Raw genomic sequence first — 24727 nt, forward strand, 5'->3', positions numbered from 1 at the left:
AGTTACAGGAACTGGATGGCTATTCCTTGTTGTGTTTTCCTAATTGGGCCTGAGCTCAATTCCTTTGTGATTGATGTGAGAATTCCTGAAACTGAACGAGTTCTATATTCCTATAAACTAATCTTGAAAATGAAAAAAAACTCCCAAGGTGTCGTAGTGCTTGGAAGACTGGTAGTATGATTAAGCTGGTAGGCTGCTGGGTGGCCCATCCTGTTAAGGCACTGTTCTCGTTTATGGATGTGGTCTGATCTTGTATGAAATCTGGACTATGTCAGTGCCAACTATAGGCAGGGTTTCAGTCACCCATGATGGGAGTCTCTCATTGTGCACCAGCAAGTCCAGCACCCACAAGTCTTGCTGTTAAATTGCCCACACTAACTCGGTGTGTGAAAAGAAGTGACAGCTGACATCATGTGCTTTGGAGGACAGCACATGCTAGTGTGCCCTCTCCAGAATCAATGGCAGAGCAAAATAGTCAGCAGAAAATGGATCCAGATTCATCTGAATATTTTTTTGGTTTTATATGTGTATACGTTTCTGGAGAATGCAGCCATGTTGTGCTCCAATGAAGAATGCCTGTGTGGCTTGTGTTTTTCTGTAGTAGAGCGGCATACATCCACAGCATCCTTATTTCTAGCTCTTTTTTAAGCCAAGTTTGGCTCTTGTTTCAGTCAGTATTGTAAGGCTTTTCAGGATTGGCTATCATTTAAACCAGTACTTCCAAGGTCTTTGAGTCAATATTTTATGGCTCTTTTGGGATCGCATGCTTCTTGAATCAGTATTTTTATGAAGGTATAAACAATGGTGCTTTTGTGCAGAAACATGCCCAAGCTCAGACTACTTCAAGCACCCCCCCCCCCCCCAAAACACACACACAACATGCACCGGTATCATAGGCACATAGGTAGCCTGGGCTAGATTAATTTGTCCATTAATCAAGTTTCTGCCAAGACCAAACACAGACCACAGAAACCTGGAACAACTGAAAACACATGTTGGCAAGCTTCAGAAGGCCTCTGCCCACTCCTTTGTACAGTGGAGACAAAATACGTGTTGTGAAAGTGAGACCATAGGACAGCAGATATTGGCACAATGCAGGATTGACACCTTTTTTTTATGGTGATTTTAGGAACAGTTTTGTTATTGAGTGTAACACTTGTGACCACCATTTATCATAACTGAGGGGACACACATTTTCTCTTCACTATGACAACTAAGCCTGTAAAAAAGTGTACAACACCTAACTACGTATTTAAAAGCTTCAACAAAAACATCAAAGAAAATAGGAAAAACAACTTGAAATTCAAATCCATCTTTGACTGGACAGGAAAAGCTAAGATTTCTCTCTTCTTATTTCTGTCATCCAATGTAGGATTTCCACCTTCTTGATATGTAAAAGATGAATTGAACAGAAGAATGTCTTCCCAGTTTGAACCGACGGTGGCCTGGGTTGCTCCATATTCTTGTGGCAGCGTTTGAACTGTGTTTTGGCCAGCTGCCACGCTGTGAGACTCTACCCGCTCCTTACAGACCAACACAAAGAATGCTTCATGAGAGCATGCATTTATCCTTGAATGCTCCCAGCCTTGAGGGCTAAAAGCCAAATACACCTTTCTGCCTTTCCTCTGGTAGTATTTTCAGGTTGCAGAACATCTGGTAGGAGCTGCCTAACATGAGATTCGGTGCATACGTAACTAAAGCAGGATGTATTGCGTGAGGGAGGGGCTTTAGGGTGAACGCAGACAGACCGATTCGGTCTTGTGGGATTGATCTTGGCTCTGTGGATGTATCGAAATTTCACTCAAGTCATCCTTTACTCATGGTTTTTTGGAGCAGCCATCGAGAGCCATAACAAACAGAGATAGAGTGCAGTTCAGAAACGCTTTCAGGCCTTTTGATAAAAATGATATAAATTCTGAAATGCAAGAGATGGGAAAGCTGGAGAGGGGCAGAATGGGCGGGCCGTCGCTGCTTTGAAGGGCTGTTTTAAGAGTGGCTTGATGCCGAGTTCACGTCGAGGTCAAGTAGGCCTACTGTGGTCAGAGAATTCCTGACATATCTCTTTCCTTTACCTGTGGTTTGGGAATAAATAAAGGAGAGGACACTGAACAAAATAAATGCTGCCAAAAAAAGAGCCCTTTGTGCAGGGGGTGATTACGAAACCAGATGGCAGAGGGTTTCATTTACACCTTCCCCCACCTCAACCCCCCACAACCACCCCATTCACCCTCCCTGCTGTTTCCCCATTTCCTATTTCAGAACAGTAGAATACGAGATTAAAAAATCTATGGGTATTCTTATTTTTGTTTAGTCTTCATTTTTACTTTGAAAGGTTGTTTTCACTTGAGGCCTGCTCTCAGGTTAGAATGCTGAAAGCAAGTAAGGTCTCTGGAATTTCAATTAATAAATGCTAAGGTGTAAAAGAAAACATTAAAAATAGAAATATGGTACCTAGAAAGCTGCTTTTGAGCAATGTAATTGCGTCATACTGAACAGAAACTAGAGCCTAGCAGCAGGCAGCAGCATTACCTTAGGTCATAGTGTACACAGTGCCAGACAATGATTCATAAGAGCAGCATTGTGAGATGTCTAGATACCTTCTACTCCCCCTCTATTTCCACCACCACTGAAAGCAAATTGTGATTCCACTGGTCGGCACCGTGGGTTTTGTTTGAAGTTGTTCCGATACAGTCGGTGCTGCCTTACAGATGAAGATCCGCCGCGTTCCTCCTTTTCCTGCCTCACTGTTGGCAAGACGTCCGGCTGCTCGGATTAATGCCTCGGAATCCCAGGAATTTCTTCCTCAAACAATGCACTCATTACTGGAGGGGGTGTTGCCTTTTTCTATGTTTTCAGAGTTTAAAAAACCTCCCTGCTCCAGAAAGATTGTAGGTGATTGTGTTTATGTCTCCTGTGATTGTGTGGTGAGGAGATTGAAACAAGCTAGATTCCAAGCTAGCTGCAAGAATAGGGATTTGCAAAGTAAATGTTTTAAGCAGCACAAGGCATTTTTTCTTAAATCCCTATTCCCCACTTGCAAGTACTTTCATTTTACAGCCCGTTTGTAAAATGTAAATCTCAGCATTGTATCATTAAAAATACACTAGTTGCCTTTCAGTAATGGCCAGAACGCTGTTATATAACAACTCTGGGAGAGTAATTTTCAGATTGATCCTGCTTAAACACATACAAATGAATACTGAGTATTTTACTCCCATGTCAATTCTCAGAAGCTTATCATCTGGTCTAAATCATTTGAAAACTGCACTGTCTCCTCCCCGCTTTACATGGTTTAAATGAAGAACAGCTCCTTTTCTGTCCTTGGAACTGGAACTCAGAGGAATCAGGCCTTCATTTTCCATTATATCTTGCATGGCATAATTTGGAGCCACTACCGAGGGTATGATCAACAAGCTCTTTTTTGAAGGCGGAGTTTGCTGGCTTGTAGCTTTCAGCTGTGAGGGGAAGTTATTCCACAATTTGCTTGAAGGAAAGAAGCGAAAACTTGACACACAGATTAAGGCAGATATACAGCACATTGCAAATATTACCACAAAAAGTGTCCTTTTCACATAGGTTTGCAAGTTAATTTTGGCAGGTTATCTAGTTTGTGGCATCAGTGTGACCCTTGGAGAGGTGGAGCTGGAGCAGAGGGCTGCTCTCTGTTTGCATGTCATCTGTTCCTGCTGTCTCCCAAAACCTGAGATGCCTTCACGGCATTGGATAGTTTGGGCCTCACTCACTGACTAGCATAACTGAGGTTGGTAGGCTGGTAATCTCTAGTTCAGGTAAAATTGATATTTATGTTCTGCTCAGGCTTGTGATGAGCAGAACCCTTATCTCAGTACAGCTTGCTACCAGGTATTTTACTGTGACCACAACTCATAATATATTTTCTGGCTTATTGAGAGCCTTGGGAAGAAAGTGCCTTCCTTGTTCAAAGGAAACAGAGAAATCAGCAGAAATCAGACATCAGCCAGAATAAGCATCTACTATATGTGTAGATGGTTATTCTGATATCTAACTATATGTGTTACATTGTTCTGGAACTCATTTTGAGTAGTATTACACATTGTAGAAGTTGTAGTAATGCTAATGGTAATAATTAGAAATATGATCACCATTTATGTCCAGCATTGCCAGCATTGTTAATTATTTTCCTCGGCAAGAATTAAACTTATATAGATAGTTTTAACAATATATTTATGAATTTTGACACAAAATCTTTTGGGGTGAAAGTTTAAATGTTAAATACCTAATTATGTAAGACTTTGGAGCATGAACTCCAGTTTTACTGTATGTAGCCATTCATTTTGTCCTAAATATTTGAGTCTTGCTCATTCATGAAGAATTCTCAGCTACAATGGAAAACTTTGTTCTCAATGAATGGCTTTTGGAGAAACATGCCAAAAGATTAAAAAATGACATTTTAGCAGTTGAAGAAAACGTGTTTCAGTTTTATACTGACGAGTCTGCATGCCCTTGGTTCCCTCCCCCTCTCCTGTTCCATTTTATGTACCTTGATTCGCACAACTGTAGACACTGTAGTCAATTTCACTCAAATTGGTGTAAAATCGCGATTATCTGCTGTTTTCCCTCTCTCGCTCCCTCCCTCCATTTTCCTCTCCCTCTCTCTGATTTCCCCTTCACCTTGTTCTTGAAAGGCTTGGGTGGCATGCAGCAGCATTAGATTGGGAAATCTGTCTGAAAGAAAAAGAAAAAAGGCATATTTGGAGTTAGTTGATTAAATCAGGCTGTGATGACGAGGGGGTGGGGCTGTGCGGCTGGATGTAAAGTTTAAGCAGCGATAGGCAAATGAACGCAGTGACATCATCATGATCTTCTCCACTGTGTACATGTTTCACGGTTTGAGGGTCTCCAAGAATTAAAAACACCAAGGCAAACAATGGTGAAATGGCTGGGGTGGTTTCCATAATGTACCTATACATAGTTTGGGTTTGTTCATGGAACCAACTGTTTCTAAGTTGTGCTATTCATATTCATACTTCTCTGTGTCATATTTAGTGAAGAGGATTGTGCATCGTAAGGTTGGTCTTTACTGCAGCTTTCCACAGTGATCAGAGCCGCATAACGAATACACGATTTTACAGTGGGCAAAAGGCCGGTGGGAATCATCTCGTTTGCTGTCGGCTCTGGTTGTAATTTGGGTTATGCCTGTAGGGGGGCCTGTAATCGGGATACTGGATACCCCACACTCGTGGTCCCTGTGCTGGCTGGAAGCTGTCCAATGAGTGTGTGGGGAAAGTTCATGGCAGCTTGTGTGGTTGTCCATGAGACCTGACAAAGATTGTGCAGCGCATGCCCCTGAGGAAGACTGTATCCAGATTACAGAAATTTGCAGCCAAACTTTCCAACAATACTTACCCAACAATGTGGATGCCAATGAGACGAATGAGACAGATTCATCACGTTGAGTGTTCCATACAATTACATTTTTCAATGTTTGAGATGTTATTTTCTTTTTTGTTGACTTGTTTGAAAGACACTGCATTGCACTAGGTTACAACTTAGGTTTCAGTTTACTTGAGAAAACAAGACTTGATCGCAATTGTATTTTGTGGAAAAGTCTCTCAGGAACATGAGGATCAGGATCTCTCAGTTCACTGCTCCTCACTAGTTTGTGCACACATTTCCGACTTGGCTAGGCCATTTTGGTTATTTAAAATGGCAAATACTTTCTGTGGAGAACACAACAGTTGTAATTTAGCTCTAGTACACTGATAGTATTCAGATGTACTCGGTAAGTTGATTAAACGTTGTGTATACATGGAACAATGGGTTAGGATTTTGGTAGTGTGTTTTGATGGGAAATGCTGGTTAATTTGCTGACCAGTGTCTTGAAAAACCAGTACCTTGAAAGTGGTTACTTTTTCTGAACAAGGCATTTTAGGCAACATTGCTACTGTTGACAGGTGCTGAAATTTACAAGCTTTTGAACTTTTTGTTTTCAGTTACATTTGACTTTTATCACAGCCCTGGGGTACTGGCTAAGCTTTTCCACCCCATGTGTGTGGATTTGATCGCTTATAGCCTCTCTCATTGCAGAGAGACCTGCTAGACCTTGCTCAACTTTGTTCTCATACATAAAAGTGATTTAAAACAAAAAGGGAAAAAAACGCTGCATTGTTTTAGTGATGAGTAATGAAAGAGTCCAGAGTCTGAAGCAGAGCAAACCGCTGCGTGGGGTAATCCGCTGTACTAACGGCCCTGTGTGTGAGGGATCTTTAATGATGGGCATTATGGGATACCGGGGAATGAGAGTGTAATGCCTGAGCTTTAGAGAAGGAGTCATCCGGCATTCTCAGCGGAGAACGGTTGCAGGGACGTGTCTGGGCTGGCGTCTACAGTCGGCCCCCCGGTAGCATTCGGCGGTTCACCTCATTTGCTCCGCGGTTAGAGGGACGAGAAGGTGCCGGAACACGAGGAACTGGGAAGTCTTTCCCTCAAGGGCCGTCATCTCCAGAAGCGGGGAGGAGGCGGAGATTTGTTTGATTGGACTTGCCCTACTTAACATTAATCCATATGCTTTGAAGGGTACTCTGCTAACCTGATTGAGCAAGAATGGATCAATTGTGAGTAGTGATACATCCAGGGTTTTTCATCTAGTAGTAGATAAAAGGTATTGTACATTTATTTTCTGAAAGTCAACAACTACTGCAGAGATCCTTGAGGTGTTCAAGATGAGGCTTGACTCTCTGTGATATATATTCCCTCGACTGCGGGCAAAATGGGGAGCCAGGATGGACTGAACAGCCTGGTTTCGCCAAATTAAATTAAACACTTCTGCTATTGGGATTCGTCTTACCAAGGGGTTTTTGAGTGAAAAATGAATAAGGGTTTTAAATGTGAGTACTTGAGAGTACAAACTCTATTTTTGATTAACAGATGGCCAACTTTGTGTTCTTAACTTCAAGCTCTGTCTCACTTCCTTTGATGCTGAAAAAAGTTGCATTTATTTTTATGAAAATTAAGGGGTGTAACAAAGTACAGTACACTTTCAGTGGATGTTTGGAAGCACCGGGAATTCCTGTTACTAACCAGAACCTCCTGTAGAGGATGTAGGGAACATTGGAGCTGACCATCTGGCTAGTCTAGGAAAAATATCTGTGTTTAAAACAATTCTGTTGGAGGTTTTAGATTTTCATGTTTCTGGATACACTGTGCATTAGCAGTTTGTATTCAATTTGCAACAGAAAGTGAGAGAAGCCGAGCATGCAGTTATGTTGTCGGTGTACAGAGGAACAACCCCCGCCCCCCTCCCCCCCCCCGGTGTGTTGAGTCAAGGGGAAGGCAGCCAAACTGGTCAAAGACAAGCAGGACTCAGAGTCCCAGGGGGTCAAGGTTCACATGGAACAGCCTTGATCCGCTGTGAGTTGAGACACACTCGGACAATGAGCTCTGACAAAGTGCGCAATCTTCAGCACTTGAGCTTCCTGAATGCAGTGAAGGGTACAGCAGCTGTTTGTCTGAGTGATCCCCTTCAGGCCTTTCTGCTTTCTCTCTATGGGGTTGTAAGCCTGGTGATTATTAACCCAGCGTTTTCCATGTATTTCTATCGGTTGAAATGAGGACAGGGATAACAGGTTCCTTTGATATTTTCAAACCATTAGCATTAAAGATTATTGAGTAAAAACAAAGCAAAAGGTAATAAAAATTAGCAGAAAAGAAGAAAGGTGAGTGAGAGAGAGAGATGAAGAGGGAGAGAGTGGTTAAGCTGTAAATGCTCAATATCGTTGTTCCCGCGCCCTGCCATAACCAGCTTCTGCTGTCTCCCCAGAAATGGCTAACAGACTGAGGCAAAATTCCATTCAAGGTGAAGTGCTTGGGCTGTGTACAGCGACAGGATAGAAGGCATGGTTAATGGGAAAGTATACATTTGAGGGAGAAACAGGAACAGCTAAACCCTCTTGTAAGTGGTAGGGAGGACCCGCCCCTCAAAACTCATAGCAAATTATAAAACAGCAGACAAATGGATGTATAAGTACCTGGCTTTGATCACAAGCAGCTGCTGTATGTGGAACCACCCCATGGGATTTGCAATTTCCCTGAAGCCAGGTAAAGACAAAATCTGGGCATGCGCTGATCTGTCGGGCTGGCTTTGCCTCCGCCTCGATTTAACCTGTGAGCCCCAGTGCTTGAATAAATATGTGCTGGTACTCTGAGCAAAACATAGAAGTCCCGGTAGGCTATGGTGTCCCGGTCCGTTCCGGCTGACTTCAAGCACTGATGGCAATAATACCACGCTAACTGCAACTGTTTTTTTAGTGGATAGAATATGGTTGGTCAGGCAGAGAAAAGAGTACTGGGAGCTTAAAATAAGTACCAGTATGCAAGAAAAAACAAAGAAGGATATCGCATACTGGTCAGTACTGGCCCACTTCAAGCACTGCCGAGCTCTTTCTAACCCCAGCACCTGTTTGTGTAGAGACAGCTGTGACTGGACCGTGTGATCTGTTACTATGTATGTAGCATATTGCTAAATTATAATCACAGTATGTATGTATTAAAGCCTTAGTTTCTAGTGTGCTGAATATGACATGCAGGCACACAGCTGCATGGAGTGCATAATATGCTCAAAACGCAAACATTTTTACCAATGTATTTACTTTTTTAGAAAAACAGTTCTCCACTCTAGTCATTGCCAGTGCCCATGGCCAACAATAGTCTGACTGCCAAAATCTCGCTCCTGGTGAAAGTTTTGATCTAGTGAAGTAAATATAATGATGAAAAATGTGTTTTGAGTTCAAAACCTACACGCCCTTTCTTAAATAGTTATGGTTTTACTAACCAACTCTTTTAGGGCATGTGTGTTTTTGACATTTGAACCACTGAGAAGCAATTAAGATGTAGAAGTGGTGTGTTAAAAGGCATGTTCAAAAAGTGTTTTCAATATTTTTTTCTAACCTGTTATATGGGTTCAATGCATTGGAATTCAGCTGTTACCCCGTGAGGGAGGGAAGACAGCTCTAGAGGAATCCTCCTCCTACTCCTGAACAGTTTGGTCTGAAAAGTCACCCTAGAACGAAAACTAAATTTTGTTGGTCTTAATTAGTTGGGAAGAGTGGCTTAGAATATTGCTAGGTATGGTTTTGTGAAAGCACCTCCTAATATTGAAGTTCTCAACTCAACATTCCCATTCAGGGAAACTTTGTTGGATGTAATTGCCCTGGCTGACAACCCAAAAGGACACATTCATTACCCAGGCAGTGACATTTAAATGGACTGCTGTTCTGCAAACCCAGTTATGTACTTGTGACTATAGGTTAATCACAGAAAATGCTCAGTATTCCTTTGACTCTTTTACAGAATTTTAGGCCCTACATTTAGAACAAATGCAAAATGCAAACAAGGAAAGCACCAATCATATTAATAGAATTTTACAGTTTTTTACAATCGTTTTCACACTTGTCTCAATACCATGTCCACTTTTTCAAAACTCTTCACACAGTGTGCTTTTGAAACACACACCTGAGCAAATCAGTTAACCTTTGGTGCAAAAGGCACTTCAACCACCAAAACACTTAATATTTCACCCAAAAGTGACTCATGCTGCCATAACTATAGCACATGCTTTCTCCCATAAGACTACTTTTTCACTCAATGTTCAATGAACTACAAAACACAAACAACTTGGAGCATTGCTAAATACATATATTATGTGTTTCCCTTTCCTCTATTTTTGCATCCACAAATATTTCAAGCCAAGCAGCTAAAGAAACTTCTGATCTGTTGGTTTGCCTCTCACAATAGATGTCATGACTGAGTGTGGTAAATTTACAGTAAACTGTAAATGAATGAATGTTTTACTATATTGGAAACCCAGAATAACTATTTTTACTGTGTAATGTAAAACAATATATGATAAAGAAACAAATCACAAAAGCAACAGTATTCTTCAGAGGGTTTACAGTATTTTGACATTTGTTCTCACAGTGCAATATACTGTAATTCAGAAAAGAAAAATACAATACAATCAATTACTCAAAATACATTACAATCAATAACAAATACATACCAAAAAGCAATATTTTCACTATATACAGTAATTCGCACATATATTGTCTGCCTATCAGTATCAGAAGTCTACTGTTGGCCTGGCCCATCCATCCTGTCCTCTGCATTTGGCCATAGATTTTCATCAACATCACTCCAAATGTTATCTCTTTCTATACACCGAGGAAAACATCTCTTTGTGTGGCTTTTCCAGCCCTGGATGTGTTCCACTGTTATGTCCATACACCCAGCCGGCATTGCATCTGGAAGTGACTTTTCATGTGGGTGGTGGTCCTACACCTTCACATATATTGGTATCTGAGTACCTTGACACCCTCAGAGTTCCTGTCAAAGGGGACAGTGTACAACCGTTTCATCCTGATCTGATGTTTCTGTAGCACTCTTGAAATGGTTGTAGTGCTTACACTGTCAATGTTTGGAAATATGTTGTTGTCTGCGATTATGTTGTTGCATATTTCTCTTAGCCTGATGCTGTTGTTGACAATGACCATCCCGACTATTGTATCCTCCTGTTGAGGCAAAAACATTCTTCCCCTTCCCCCTGTGTGACTGTGTGAGGTAACCGCTGGGTCCTGTAGTGCGTCACAGACAAATGTGCACTGATACATCTGCTTTTTCTGGAGACTTTTCAAATCACAGTACTGCTGTAATATACACATCAATTGAACTCCTTCAGTCAGAATGCTGCAAATACTGTATAGTACCTGTTGGTTTGCCTGAAAATCCTCACTATTGAAGCCACTGTGGATCTAGGCAAGTTTGGTTGAACCCTCAACTTGCTTCCCTCAGGGACAGACCATGATTTACCAATGACTGTGGTTCTGATTTCATCAGACACAACTGTTCTTGCTCTTCCTCTGGCTGCATCCATTTTCCCCACCAAGGCTAAAGAATTCAAATGCCAATCCAAAGATGGCCCCTTTTGTGTATGTGGTAACGGGGCACAAACAACAAACGCCTGGGCAGGTTGTTCACTGAAAAGACAGCCAGGTGTTTCAGCAGTACATATACAGCAGTAATAGCGGAAAAATCTCTTCAGTAACAACTACATCTATATTTACCCTATATATGTGCACATTTCAATGCAAGTATGATCACTTTTGCACAGATGGTAACAAGGCTGCAAACAAAAAAATTGAATAAACTGAATAAACTTTCTGCTCAAATCAGAATGATCTGTCTTACGTATTTCAAGCATATAGTTTCATTTTTCTGCCAAAATGCAGCATATTTCCTTCCACAATGATCAGAATTGTATTGGGTTTTGAACTGAAAGTTAACTGTTTTGAACAGAGTATCTAAATGTCTGCAAAATTTGCTGTATTTGGACAAACTTTTGCTGGTAGTGAACATTGACTGAGAGAGGTATTCATGAATTTTGGAAGAAGTGGTGATTGAATGCCTTTAGTATGAAAGCAATGCAAAAATATCCACAGTTTAGTTCACATAGTCTAATGATATGGTGAATGTGTTAAGTGTTTTGAAAAAGTGGACATGGTATTGAGACAAGTGTGAAAACGATTGTAAAAAACTGTAAAAGGCATTGATAGATAGTCACATTGTTGCATTTTTGTAAAGTCATGGCAGGAATGCATAACAGAACAATGGATGAACTGGGAAGATGTAATAATGCAAGGCTAAACAGGAGAACATGCACACACTAGTTATTTCCCAGGAAGGGTGGAGCTGGAGGAAGGGGTGACATCAGTGGTTTTGATGTATGAATGACGTCAGACCAATAAAATCTCTGCAGCCTGTGACTGCCAGGCTCAAGTTCTCTTTTTGGTCATCTCTCATTTTCTATACAACCTGCAGTCATTTATACTGCCCTCTCCTTGAAACAAAGTTGCGTGGTGTTGCACTGGAGGAAAAGTGTGCCCTCAGACGAGTTGTGTTGTGTGTGTGTGTGTGTGTGTGTGTGTGTGTGTGAGTGTGTGTCTGTGTGTGTGTGAGTGTGTGTGTGTGAGTGTGTGTGTGTGTGAGTGTGTGTGTGTGTGAGTGTGTGTCTGTGTGTGTGTGTGAGTGTGTGTGTGTGTGTGTGTGAGTGTGTGTGTGTGTGTGTGTGTGTGAGTGTGTGTCTGTGTGTGTGAGTGTGTGAGTGTGTGTGTGTGTGGCAGTTATCCCTGACTCTGTGTGTGTGTGTGAGTCTGTGTGTGTGTGTGTGAGTGTGTGTGTGTGTGAGTGTGTGGGTGTGTGTGTGTGTGTGTGTGTGTGTGAGTGTGTGGGTGTGTGTGTGTGTGGGTGTGTGTGTGTGTGGGTGTGTGTGTGTGTGTGAGTGTGTGTGTGTGTGTGTGTGCGCACATCTGTGTGTACTACTGGTGAAGGCATGGGTGGGCCAGGGACACCTAAATAGTATCGTGGGGCACCCATTTATCTTGGCGGTACCACCACATCCAATTGTGAATGCGCACCTTGGTAATTCTGGGCCCCCAAATTGCAGAGATAACTATATGAATATTTCTGGCTAAGTTACTGGTGATGATTGAATGATTTTTTGTGTATGTATGTGCCTTATTACATGTATGTAACGCAACTGTGTGTGTTCATACAGGCGTGTTTGTGTGTGTATAGAGGCGTGTGTGTGCATGCCTGTGTCAGTGATGTTATGCATTAGGGCTGCCACTTTTTCCAAAAATTGAGTTTGAATGAATCCCATAAGTGAAATCTGTTCAAATGTGTTCATATTAAATTTGTTCAAATAAGACATTGCATAAATGTATATTATTAACATGCTCTTATAACAATGTCAATGATGCCATTCACAGCAATAGAATGACTTGGTAGATCAACTGTTGCTCAAACAAAAGAAAAAATGATAACACATGAGTCCATCATTAATTCACAACAATGGCATGACATATGTAAACTAAACTGACCTAATCAATCTCCTGTGGAGGGGAACATGTGTCAGACTTTTAAGGGTTAGGGAGTTGCTGCTTGCATACTTTTGCAGTTGACTCTCTCCTTGACTTTTATTTTGTCTCCAATGACATAGAACCTGTAATATTTCGAAATGGCACTCCTGAGGTGTGGTGACCTGAGCCTACAGGCTATGCAGGCAGCGTGACCCTCATATGAACTTTATTTGTGTGCCACCCAACAATATTCCTCCAGACAAAACAATAGCATGGCTTGTTGTTTATTGGTCTCTTTGATATTGGGCGCTACCGTGAGCGCAACACGGTTGAGTGCAGAGAGAAACTGGGCTCCTTACTTTGCCTCGGCAACAGGATTACAAGTTTGAACCCTTAATCACATATTCCATATGTTTTCATTTCCTGAGATTCAAAGTTACATTATCGAACAGAAAAGCGACGGCCCTCGTATGCAGCCGTGAGTTCTGCAGCAGAGCAGAAGTAATGAGCTGGTGCTTGACTAGCAGCACATGAGAAGGATTAGCATCTTCTGCTAACAAGCTCTGACTCCAATTAGTGGTGGCCGCTGTTGCTGACCCCAAGGCAGCGTAGCAAAGCACAGGAAAATGTGATGACATCAATCGAAAAGTATATGTGCAGCAATTATAGGCATCAGGGAAAGCCTGTATGGGACTGCATTGCTGCAGACGAAAGCTACTTCTGGGTGATGGTATGCTTAATTGTAATGTGGAATGTCAAAGTAGGGCCTTCCATTTTAAGTTACTGGTGCTAGTCTAGTGGAAAATAATAGTAATAGACCGAGAGTATGCACGCATATTTATCATGGCTTTGCAGATTTTCATTACCTTATGGCTGCCACACAACTTTTTGGTCTTTCAGGGTGGGATTGGCACTTATTTTGCCATTCTTGCACGTAATTTTGACACAACTAAAATCAATTGGACAAATCAACACCTTTGCCTTCATGAATGAAATGAATAGCCATGGCAACACAGTCAATTTTAATGAGGATTGCATCAAAAGACCGGCTGTGATCGAGTCCGTAGAGAGAGGGGCCGCAGTGGAGCGTGTTGCCTGGGAAACCCGCTGGAACGGGACTCTCGAGCGTGAAGTTCCCCAGACAGCTGACGACAGCACCGCCGTGACGCGGGGACAGGCTGCTGGGACAGGGAATCGGTGGCGCTGGGGAGGATTGTGGGTAGGATTGCTTCAGTGTATCCGATTCAAAGGAACTCTTGTAATCCCGGAGAAACATTCCAGGCGAAGCAGCGCTGTCTGACGAGGAGATTAAAGCAGTGAAAGGACTGTCAGCGCGGGGGCCAGGCAGTGGCTGTGGTGGTGTCTGTGGCCGTGATGGGAGCAGTCGGTTCACTTTCATTAAGTAAAAACAGTCACAGGCTGCCAATGGACAGGGTGTAATTGGCAAGATCCGTATCTTTCCTCGGTTCTTTGCTCCGTCCCCCCCACTGAGGTATTCCCAAACACGCAGGGTCTGTCCCGAGACCTTGTGACTCCTGACAAATTTGCCCATTGTCCCTATGGGCCAGTGGACAGCCTAGTATAATTACATATCTCATCCTCTAGTGCACCCCTGATGAGTAATGCATGGGGGACGTTCAGCTGTATGAGGGTGGGGTGGGAAATCAGATAGCCTTTATTTCCCTATGTTCCCATTCCTGTTTTACACAGCATTTTTAATAACTACACCTTTCTAATAAAAGGATAGGGCAGCCGTTCTTGCTTATTTGTTTCCCAGGGGATTTGTATATGGATTTGAGAGCTTTCTGTCCAATGAACAGTGCCACACTCTCAAAATGCTTTTTTACTGCCAGTAAAAATAAGTTCAGCACTTGTTAATTGCCAGTGTGAAAACAGATGCTCTGATCGGCAGTTCTTGTGTAATTAATCTGTATATCTGTGTTGACATTCTAGTTAGCTTGGCATCAGTGTCACTTTGGGCAGTAAACATTGGCAGCATTTGCATCTTCAGCCTTGTCTGAAATCAGAAACTTTGCCAGCAAGTCTGTAATGATTGCAAATGTGAATATATGGCAATTTGAAATCAACCCCCACCCCACTCACCTTCGGCACCACTACTAAGCAGGAATCCAAAAGTACGTAAACAAGGCAATGACTCTAATTGCGTTGTTTTGGAAAATGTGTTTTTAGCAAGTAGTTTCACTGATTTGAGAACACAGTGTTATTGCCTTTCTCTCTGTGAAAAGCCGCCTGTTGACATAGACCTTGGTATAAAGGGTTTGGAAGCAGAATCCTGTGCTTTGGTCAATATGTTTACAGTCAGTAATCTGATCGATAATATCTAATCAGTTCCCATAAAATTGCAGGAAGGCCTTCAGACTCGATAGGCATGTGTGGAGCCATATGTACTTTCTGGATATTTTTACTTTTTATACGGATGTTATATAGTCACTATAAATGCACATCTAAACTCAGGCCACCAGAGTCACAAAGAGTATATTCTACAGCAGGAATACCTTGACCAAACTGAGCTGAAATATTTTTTGGTTTTGCAAAAACTGGCGGTTTCAAGGTTATTCTGGTTTGAATGGCTGACTGAAGGCAAGCGGTTAATCTGTGAATGTTAACACAAGGCTGAACTTTTGGATGTTGTTTTTGGATTGAAAATAGGAACATGGATTTCTTCTTTTTTCATCTGCACTTGCAGTTCCTTTGCCATAATACTCTTAAGGTCTACAATCAGGTGAAAAAGACAATAAAGAGACTGCAGCCAATTTCATTTCAAGTTAACTGTTATACCATTTCCCATCTTGTGGAATGTTGTGTTTGAGAGCACCCAGTGTTGCCGAGGGTGTTGCCTTAGTTCTTTGGTCGAAATGAAGCCAGAGCAATATTTTCGGGTTTCATTTTGGTCAACAGGTTGAATTCCTTTCTGAATGGCTGAGGAGGCCATAGGTGCCGTGGAGGGAGAATTGCCCATGCTGAAAGTTACACAGGATGAAACATTGCAGTTGTGGGGATCCTTCACCAGATGTTCTACATTGTGACTTGTCATTCACCATCATTTGTATGTGCTGGCATGGAGATGTTCAATGTAGCAATTTCACATAATGGTCATATGTAAGTCTGCATGCGTCTGTACAGAACAAACAGGTTTCCTCAGCTCAGAACAGTTTCATCTGTAAAAAAAAAAATTTTACACAGTTTTTCCCATTTATCTATGTATTGACTAGAGTGAAGAGTAATTTTTAACACCAAAGTTCCTGGAAACCAAAAAGTTCCAGGAGCAGGGTATAAAAGACTACTGATTTTAAGGGTCATCAACAAACAATGAACACTGTCAAGCAGACAGGTGAAAAAAGAACACTAAAAAGGGGAGCCAATAGTAACATTTCCATCACATGATCTAGCCTATTTACCCTCAATACAGTGCAGCATCCCCTGATGGAGAGTCAGTGTGTTGGGAAACACTGTTTGCCTGGCTTGTGTCCAGTAAGCGTTCATGTCAATGAATCAAGGTCCGTTGTGCCCGGTTTGATGGTCAGTTGATTTCTGAGGTTCTGAAGCTGTGAAAATCACTCTAATCATTCTTTAAACGTAAGGTATGCCGTCCTTTATGGCCTGACATCAGCACATCTACACCAGTTACAGATGAAGTCATCAAACTTTATTAGCGTCTATTTTTACAGAGCATCGGTACACTTTCCTTTATAAGGGAAAATATCAAATAAAATGGAAAATGGCATCCCTGGACACCCATGATGAGGAAAGGTTCTTCTGGTTCGGTGGCAGCAGAGGCACAATCCATGTTGCATCACGCAAGTGGAGTGGCTGAAGTTAAACTCTGATTATGGGCTGCAATTCAGTGTGCATGGAGATCACTGTTGTTTTTATTACTGGCTCACGAACTGCGCATTGCCATAGAGACCATGTACTTGCAACCCCCACTACCCCCAATCACTCCTTAGCCATATGCGTATGCGTAATGATGCATGGCCAAATACCATGCACCTCCGTTTGACTCTCCTGGCAACAAGTACTGTTCATGAAAATGCTCCGGCTGTTTACCTGAAGTGAACCTAAAAAAGCTTCTTTGGTATATTGTGTGAGTGTGCTAATCGTTCACCATTTCAACACCATGAATTTAGTAAAGTAACTCCTTTTATTGTATTGAGTTGTCAGCTATCCATTTGTGTCTGACACGTAGATTCCCTTTTCACCCATTTCCAAGTAGGTGGCATAAAATGCATAAATTAACGATGGAATTGCCCTAGAACTGTTCTTAATTACGCTGAAACGTGCTTTTGAGTGGTTTGTTTTTACCTCAGTTGCATCCCATTTGGGGTGCGTACCATTATTTCTCACTCCCTCCTCCTTCACTCCACTCCCCCACTACCACTGCCCTACTTCCTGTGAAGTATGTGGACCAAAGGAGGAGAGTTAATGAGTGGAGGAAAGGAGTGAACGAGGGAGACTGACGTAAATGAGGTCAATCTTATTGGCTTGACTGTCATCAAGTCAAAGTCGGCTATTGATGAAATACCCTGTCATAAGTGTTATTTTTTGCTGAGCCAAATATTACCTTAGCCAATCACAAATCTGGTCAGTCCACAAGTTATTGCATATAGTCACGATGAAGTGATCTAGACAAATTAAAAGGCTTCTGTTGTAGCATACATGGATGTACACTTCGCCGGGGGAGTAAAAGCTGAGTTGAAGCTTCTTCGCTCATCTACTCCTACATTGGGACAGTGGGAGGGAGGGAGTGCACAAAGATCGTTTTCTGGGGCATGGAGGAGATGAGGGCGGTAGTGGAGTAAAGGTGTATGCATTTTTCTCATATTGGGACACACCCATAGTAATACAACCCCATTGTTTCTGTCTGCAGCAAGCCTATGTGTCCTCCAGCCAGCAGATGGCACCCCCCAGTCCCAACACCAACAGCAGCAGTAACAGCAGCAGTGGGGGAGGCGAGCAGCTGAGCAAAACGAACCTGTACATCCGTGGTCTTCACCCAGGTACCACAGACCAGGACCTGGTCAAACTCTGCCAGCCGTGAGTATCTTGGTCACTAATTCTCCACCTCCATATTGTTCATTTAATAAGGCCATCATTTTTCCTTAATGACAGATGACGATTTATTACTGTGGTCTAATGCACTGTTAAACCAGTGGTGTATTGGTGTTGCGGTAGAGTGTTCAGCTAATAGGCATAATTGGGCCACAGTACTTTGGGGCAGCAACAACTTGCATACACACTGGTGCCCCAGGAATGGAGTTACCCACTCCTGCTTTGGTAACTTGGGGCTTTGGTAACATTGCAGACACAAACTCACAGTGCTGCCTCCACAGTCTCTCACTGGCACAGCCACACCTTGGTGGTCCATATGTTACACTCAACATAGATTCAACTCTTAAGCCTCAGAGGTGCACTTTAGCAACCCCATAGACTATTCTGGAATCGGACAACCTTCAACTAATTCACAGCAGTATTGCTAGGATCATTTATTATGCAGTTATTTAAAGATGTTTAGCATATTTCTCTCCCATTACAATGAAAGATTTGCAACTGGGCACCTGAGTCACTGTCATGGCACCTGCACTCAACATAGCTGAGCTATGGGCACTCCTTCCAGGCACTCCCCATGAGACACAGCCTCTATTCTACACGTTCCACACAGTAGTACAGGAGAGCAAGTGCTTTTTGGGGCTAGGCCCATCTCTCTCTGCCAGCTGGTAGCCTGTGGGCACCTGGCAGGTCATTGGTTCATGCAACAGTAACCATAACAACCACCTGTTGCTGGACTCCCGGCCATGGCTGGTTAATGACATAAGCAGACCTCAAACCTGCCCTTGAGAGTCATTCACACGGATGAGCTTTTTTCATACATATCATTTCTATGCTTGTGTTTATCACTACCATTGAAGGTTCTCATTATGAGATTACGGCAGCCCATATAATATAGGTGCAGTCCACATGCCTTGTTATTTCCCAGACCGGGGCAAACAATAGACAACTTTCTCTTCCAGATAGTGCCACTTTGGATCTGTACACACTACTAAGGTCAGATAGTATAGAGCCAACACTGTTCCCAGCTCTAAGAGACATTCATCGGAATGAAATATGCTGAAATCAGTTATTTTGCAAAGCACTTCTGGGATGCGACTCAAACCCTGTCATCCTGTCGTGCAAGTACCACATCCCAAACAAGAGAACATAGATGTCCCTGGAATAGACCTTCTGGCTTAAGAGCTGTGGATCAGGGTGTTCAGCTGAAGGATATATAAACCATTTCCTTTATTCAACATGTAATTTCAACACATCTCTTCTTCTAGCTGCTGGGTACATGTGCTGTGAAAAAGGCACATTTGACACTAGTGTAAACCGGATTGACTGAAGGTATCAGCTGGCTGTAGCTGTACAGTTGAAATGAGTTCACTTCACTTCTTTTTTAGTAAAATAAACAATTTACAGTGATTAAAAAAGGGCGTCATTGGGCAAGCCTGTTTGTGGGCTGTACAGGGGTAAGGTTCCCTGTGTTTATATGTTGTAAGAACACTTTTATGAACAGTTTCATTCAGTTTTCTGCAGAAATGGTGTGTAGACCAATAGAGGAAAAGTGTCAGCAGATTTGGGGTGAACATACAGGACAACGGCAGATGAAAGGCATGGCAGAATTAAAGAAGAAAAACCAGTAGAGAGATATGGGCTGATTTCTTCAGAGGCAGAGGAGTAAGAGAATGGGAAAGAGAGGGATGAGATAGAAGTATGGAGGAGGATCCCTCCTGAGAGAGAAAGAGCAGGGGGATGAGGGAGGGGAAAAGAAAGGAAGAGTAGAGACGTAGAGAGTGAGAGGAAGGAGAGGAGAGCAGTTGAAGGGGCCAGAGAGGGGGGATGCATGTTCTGGATGTCCTTAAGTGACACCCCCTTCACCCCCTCCCCATCCAGAGGCTGAAAGGAGTCCAGCAGCCTTTTCAGGCAGGGTAGTGTGGGGTTGGGGGGGGGGGCCTTGTAAAATAAATGATCCTCAGCCTCACCATTTCCCCGAAAGAGTGTCTTAACAGCTCTGCGGCTGAACACGGCGTCCGTCCCGGGCTGCAGGGACAAAGGGACCCTGTGAGGAGAAAGCGCCAAACAAGTAAAAACACAAACATGTGCAAGACACGTCCGTACGTAACAACACTCAGGCTTTCACAGGTTGCTTTCGCGTCCACCCGGCACACATTCAGACGCGAGCTCTTGGATCGTGTTGCCGTGTGTAACTGCTGTCGCCGAACGAGCAGGTTTGGCCCCGTGCGTGCCCGGGCTGGCCTGCCGTTCCCAGAGTCCCCTTGCTTTCTTAACTCCCAAGCACTCGTTCTGCTTGCCTTCGTGTGCCAAGGTTGGAAATGTTGGTGGAGATGCGGGATCGGGAATCGCGTCTTGTTTGCCGTGTCTTAGTCGCTGCTTTGCGGAAACGGAGACGGGGTGTAAAGTGTGAAACGAAGCCCTCTGTGAAGCGTCCCTGCTTCCTGCGGCTCGCGACAGTGACAGACATCAGAGCGCCCGTGAGAGCAGCAGTGGCTAGCTCGTCACGCTTAGTGGAGGTGGCGGCTCCGGCATTTGGAAAAAATTCACACGCGATCACGTCTCAAGGCAGGCCTCGAAACCAAACTTTCTTATGACTTGTGGTTCAGTCTACCCCGCCCCCTCTCCCCTCCTCTCCCATGGCTAATGCAATGAAGAGAAAGTGAATGTAATTCCTTCCGGAAACTTCCTCTGCCCACCAGGACAGCTCTCAGTCTTGGATTTCTTTCCTTTCCCTCCGTGTTTCTGCTTATTCTCTCTTTGCTGCGAGTTCCTTTTCCCTCTTCAATCATGACCTTTTTTTCCCCATTCCTGCCTCCCCAAAACCACCCCACCCCCCAACCCCCGGGCCCCTTTACTCTTTTTCCCCTTGTGGGGGGAGCCTGCGGGCTGACAGTTTGGGATGGTAATTTCACACTGACGTCGTGGGATAAATGGCTGGCCTGACAGCCCCGGCCTCTGTTTTCCCCGACAGAGCCAGCTGGTTACGCTCTCCTGTCTGGAAAATAGGGAAATTCGGCCCCCTGACGAGTGTAGGGGTCGGCCCAACACAACATGCTAGCAGGACAGCATGGCGGTGCATTGATTCTGCAGAACTGTTCTGAGAGAGGCCAAACAGGCCCGTTTCTCCTCTTATTTGCCAGGGCCGACCGTGCTGGCAGCGGTCAGAGCACAGGAGAAACCGGACCATTCTGGAATGTTTGAGGCCCGCCCGCTCAGAAAAGGTGCTGGGCAGTTTCTAGTGTTTGTTTGCATCAAACGTGCAGGAATGCCAGCTTCCTGTCCGTAAATTTTAACTTCGGCTTCGACTTTGAAATGTGCTTTGATGATCTTGCCTGAGATAAGCAAGCCAAGGGGTTTGAAAATAGAGGCCCAGGGAGAAGCAGTGAAACTGAGAGAGAGAGAGAGGGAGGAGGGAGTGAGTGAGAAAACAGAAAAAAAGAGGGAAAGAGTCACAGAGGGAGGGAGGAAAATGGGATCAGGAATAAAGAGAAAGCAGGAGGGAGTAAATGGAAGAAAACAGGAGAAGAATGGAGAATTTGGAAGTGCAAAAGGGCAAGAAGGGAATGGAAATGGAGGGAGAGATAGCAGGAGGGAAGCAAGAGATAACATGAGGAGATGGAAAGGCTGAGAGAACAAGCCGGGGAGAAAGTGAGGGAGAGAAGAGTAATGCGAGGGAGCGAGACCGGCTCTTTTTACAGCTGTCTGGAAGCATTGGCTCACGAAGGCAGCCTGGCCCGACAGGAAGCGCTGAACCATCAGGGAAGGGGAAAGATAAACAGAGGAGTGAGGGAGCTATGAGGGGGACGGAGAAACTGAAACACGGACGCAGAGAGAGCAGGGGAGACGGGGCCCAGCTCTGGAGCTCAGACAGGCAGGGGAAGTGCTCTCAGAGCCGGGAGAGGAAGGGGTTTAACAGAAGCGCAGGGACTGTGCGCCTCGCCTTGAAGTCCTGCGCAGTGATAATACGTCTGGAGTTTATTGTCATTTTGTGTCATATCGTGTTGATACCATTAAAAATAGGAAACCACAAAATACACTATTTACGATATTTACTCTATTTTTAATTAGTGTTCTTATTGTACTCTGAAGTGTTAGCGTCCCTGAAATCAAAAGTCGGATGTCATCACATTGTTCTGCAGGGTGGACCCTGCAGGAGTAATTCTCACCTGGATTGTATTCATTACAAAAGCAATATGAGTACTCAACATCCTTTTATTCAGTTCACTTTGTCTTCAGAAAAATGTGTTGTCTGGTTGCTACAGTAACAAGAGCATTTTGGATGGTTTCTAGACACTGCCTGTTATGCTATGAAGTGCATTAGGCCTACTTTTACACAGAAAACAGCTGCCCACCTGGAATGAATAGCCTTCAACAACAACATGGCTAGCCGTAGAGGGAGGGAGGGTTTTAGCGGGCGAGAGGGGCAGGAGGAGAGGGATCAGAGAAAGAGAGGAAGTGTCAGCTGAAGGGGGAATTGATTTAACTGGAGAAAGAATACCAGGCCTGGTTAAGTAGGTCAGAGTTGAAAAAGCCCCTCTCTGGTCTACGCCCGCTCCCCTTCCCGCTCCTCCACCACCTCCCGCGCAGCCGCCATAACCGTCCGTCACTCCGGCTGGGGTCGAAGGACGCGGAGTTTCCGCATTCCGACCCCTCCGGCTGTTCGCAGCGTGGCTAAGCGTGACTGTTTCCTCACACGCAGGACCAGCACTATTTCTCTTTCTCTTTCTTTTAAAAAAAGGCCCCTTCTTGAACTGCGCGAGACAGCCGCTGTGTTGTATGCGTAAACATAAGAGCCTGGTGCAGCCTTCCTTGCTGCAACGCACGGTCGGCGAACAGCCTCAACAAGCACCTCAAGAATCATTGGCCCATTAAACTGTGAGAGAGCTCACCGACACCAATGTTTCATTTAATTCTTATAATGATATGTGGAGTGTAGGCATGTAACGTGCGCATTCATAATCCTGTATGTCGCTTTGGATAAATAGTATGTGTCCCAATATGTTTCACTGGGGACAAACATATAAGATCATAGCATCAGCTTGCAGACCATAGCATCATTTCCTCTTGGATAATGGATTGAAAACTGAGCTCAACTCAAATTTATATAATGATTTAAAGTAAATAATTTATTCTGGAGAAACAAGCAATGACAAGCAGCTTTGAAATTATTGCATTGAAAATGTAAATAGTTTTACCGCAAGTGCTAACAGCTTATCAGTGAGTTAGTTCACGATAAACTTATAATTATTTGAAAGCTGGGAGGAACAGGCGGAGTATAGGAATAGCAAACGTTTGAGAAAGTATGAATATGCAGTGGAATCGGCAGGGGATGAGCCCCAGACAGGGCAGTTTTTCTGTTCATGTGGTGATAGTGAGCAAAGGCTTTTTTTCATATTTTTATTGGCCTGGAAATGGCAAACAGCCACTCTTCTCTCGCTGGCAGGTCAGGGCGATCTGCTATTGGGCTTTGCCCTCGTTCACAGCGACCAGTCACTTCCCGGAGGCCCTCTTGGAAAATGTCACCGACAACAAATTTCCAACACTTCCCTCCTCTCTTCTTCCTCGCACCGTCTCTAAACCCTCTGCTTCTCTGCCTCTCAGAGCTCTGTGAACATCGCTGGCTTCTTCCACTGCACATGACTCCACCCCATCGGTTGCTGGGCAACAAATGAATACACATGATCCCGCCCCCTGACTTCTGCATACCCTGGAGATCTGTTTCTTCCCAAGTCATTTTGCGAAAGTGCCTTCATCTGCCCATAAACAGCCGGGCTGCTCCTGCTTCAGGACGACTAGACACAGGACATAGGAGGATACTGAGGAGGGCTTAACTAACAAAAAGGCCACTTGCCCCAAAATGATAAACCATTGCAAGTTGACAATTAAATAGGGCTGGTTATTCAGTTCTTCATACTGTTCAGGGCAGATGAGTGCCTTGGTCGTGTTTTGTTAATGTTTGACCAGATTTGCACTCATTAATGTTCTACCAAATTCTCCGCTACAGAAAGCTGATCGTCTCTAATGTAAAGAAGAGGTTCACCACTGAAGTCTTTCATTGTCTTCAGTGCAATGTCGAAATTACAGCTTGGAGGAAATTCTGCATCCCAACATTAAAACCGCCATCACACACTGTTGGCTGCAGAACATTGTGCATTGTGGCCTTTGCGAATGTGCAGATTCATGAAATACTCAAGTCAGCAAAAAAACCCCAAATGATAATTGTAACTGTGTTCCTCAAATATGCTTTATATGCTTTACTATGCTTGCCGCAGCATGCGTTTAGAAGTTCTCTTTCTGTTAATTCAGTAGAAAACCCGTCATATTTTAGCATAATTATGATAATGTTGTAGCATACACACTGTCAACAAAATAGCCTTGAATCTCTGAAATGGTGAGAAAGTGAAAGAGAGATTGCACAGCTCAAGCATCACTTGCTGCACACACATTGTACTGCCACTCAGAAATCTAAGTGTTTGTAAACTTTAATAATGCACCTTATTGAACTGAGGTCGATGCCGTCATGTAACTGATTCAATTCACTGAAAAAAAACAAGCATTTTCAGTTTGTCAGTTGCATTTGAATTCATCATCTGAACGGACTGAACTGAGATGGAATTGAGCCTGACCCTGGTACCTTTAAGTTTTAAGTACTGATTTAGCCGCGTGCTTTAATTTGACCTTTAACTTACAGTGCCCTCTTGCAGTACACATTTAGCTGCACATTCAGCTGCAGATGTGATGAAACTGTAGGGACGCAGGAGGCCTTG

At 43.6% G+C, this 24727-nt stretch overlaps 1 protein-coding gene across 2 annotated transcripts in view; it reads left to right on the forward strand.

The window, feature by feature from the left end:
* LOC133109770 (RNA-binding motif, single-stranded-interacting protein 2-like) overlaps positions 1-24727 on the forward strand; it is a 55536-nt gene that overhangs the window by 5629 nt on the left and 25180 nt on the right. For both annotated transcript variants that reach the window (XM_061219348.1, XM_061219347.1), the window contains exon 2: positions 17779-17945. In XM_061219348.1, the coding sequence (XP_061075332.1) occupies positions 17779-17945 (167 nt within the window). The remainder of the gene's footprint in view (positions 1-17778; positions 17946-24727) is intronic.

Source organism: Conger conger, chromosome 14 (genome assembly GCF_963514075.1).
Source record: "Conger conger chromosome 14, fConCon1.1, whole genome shotgun sequence".
NCBI lineage: Eukaryota > Metazoa > Chordata > Actinopteri > Anguilliformes > Congridae > Conger > Conger conger.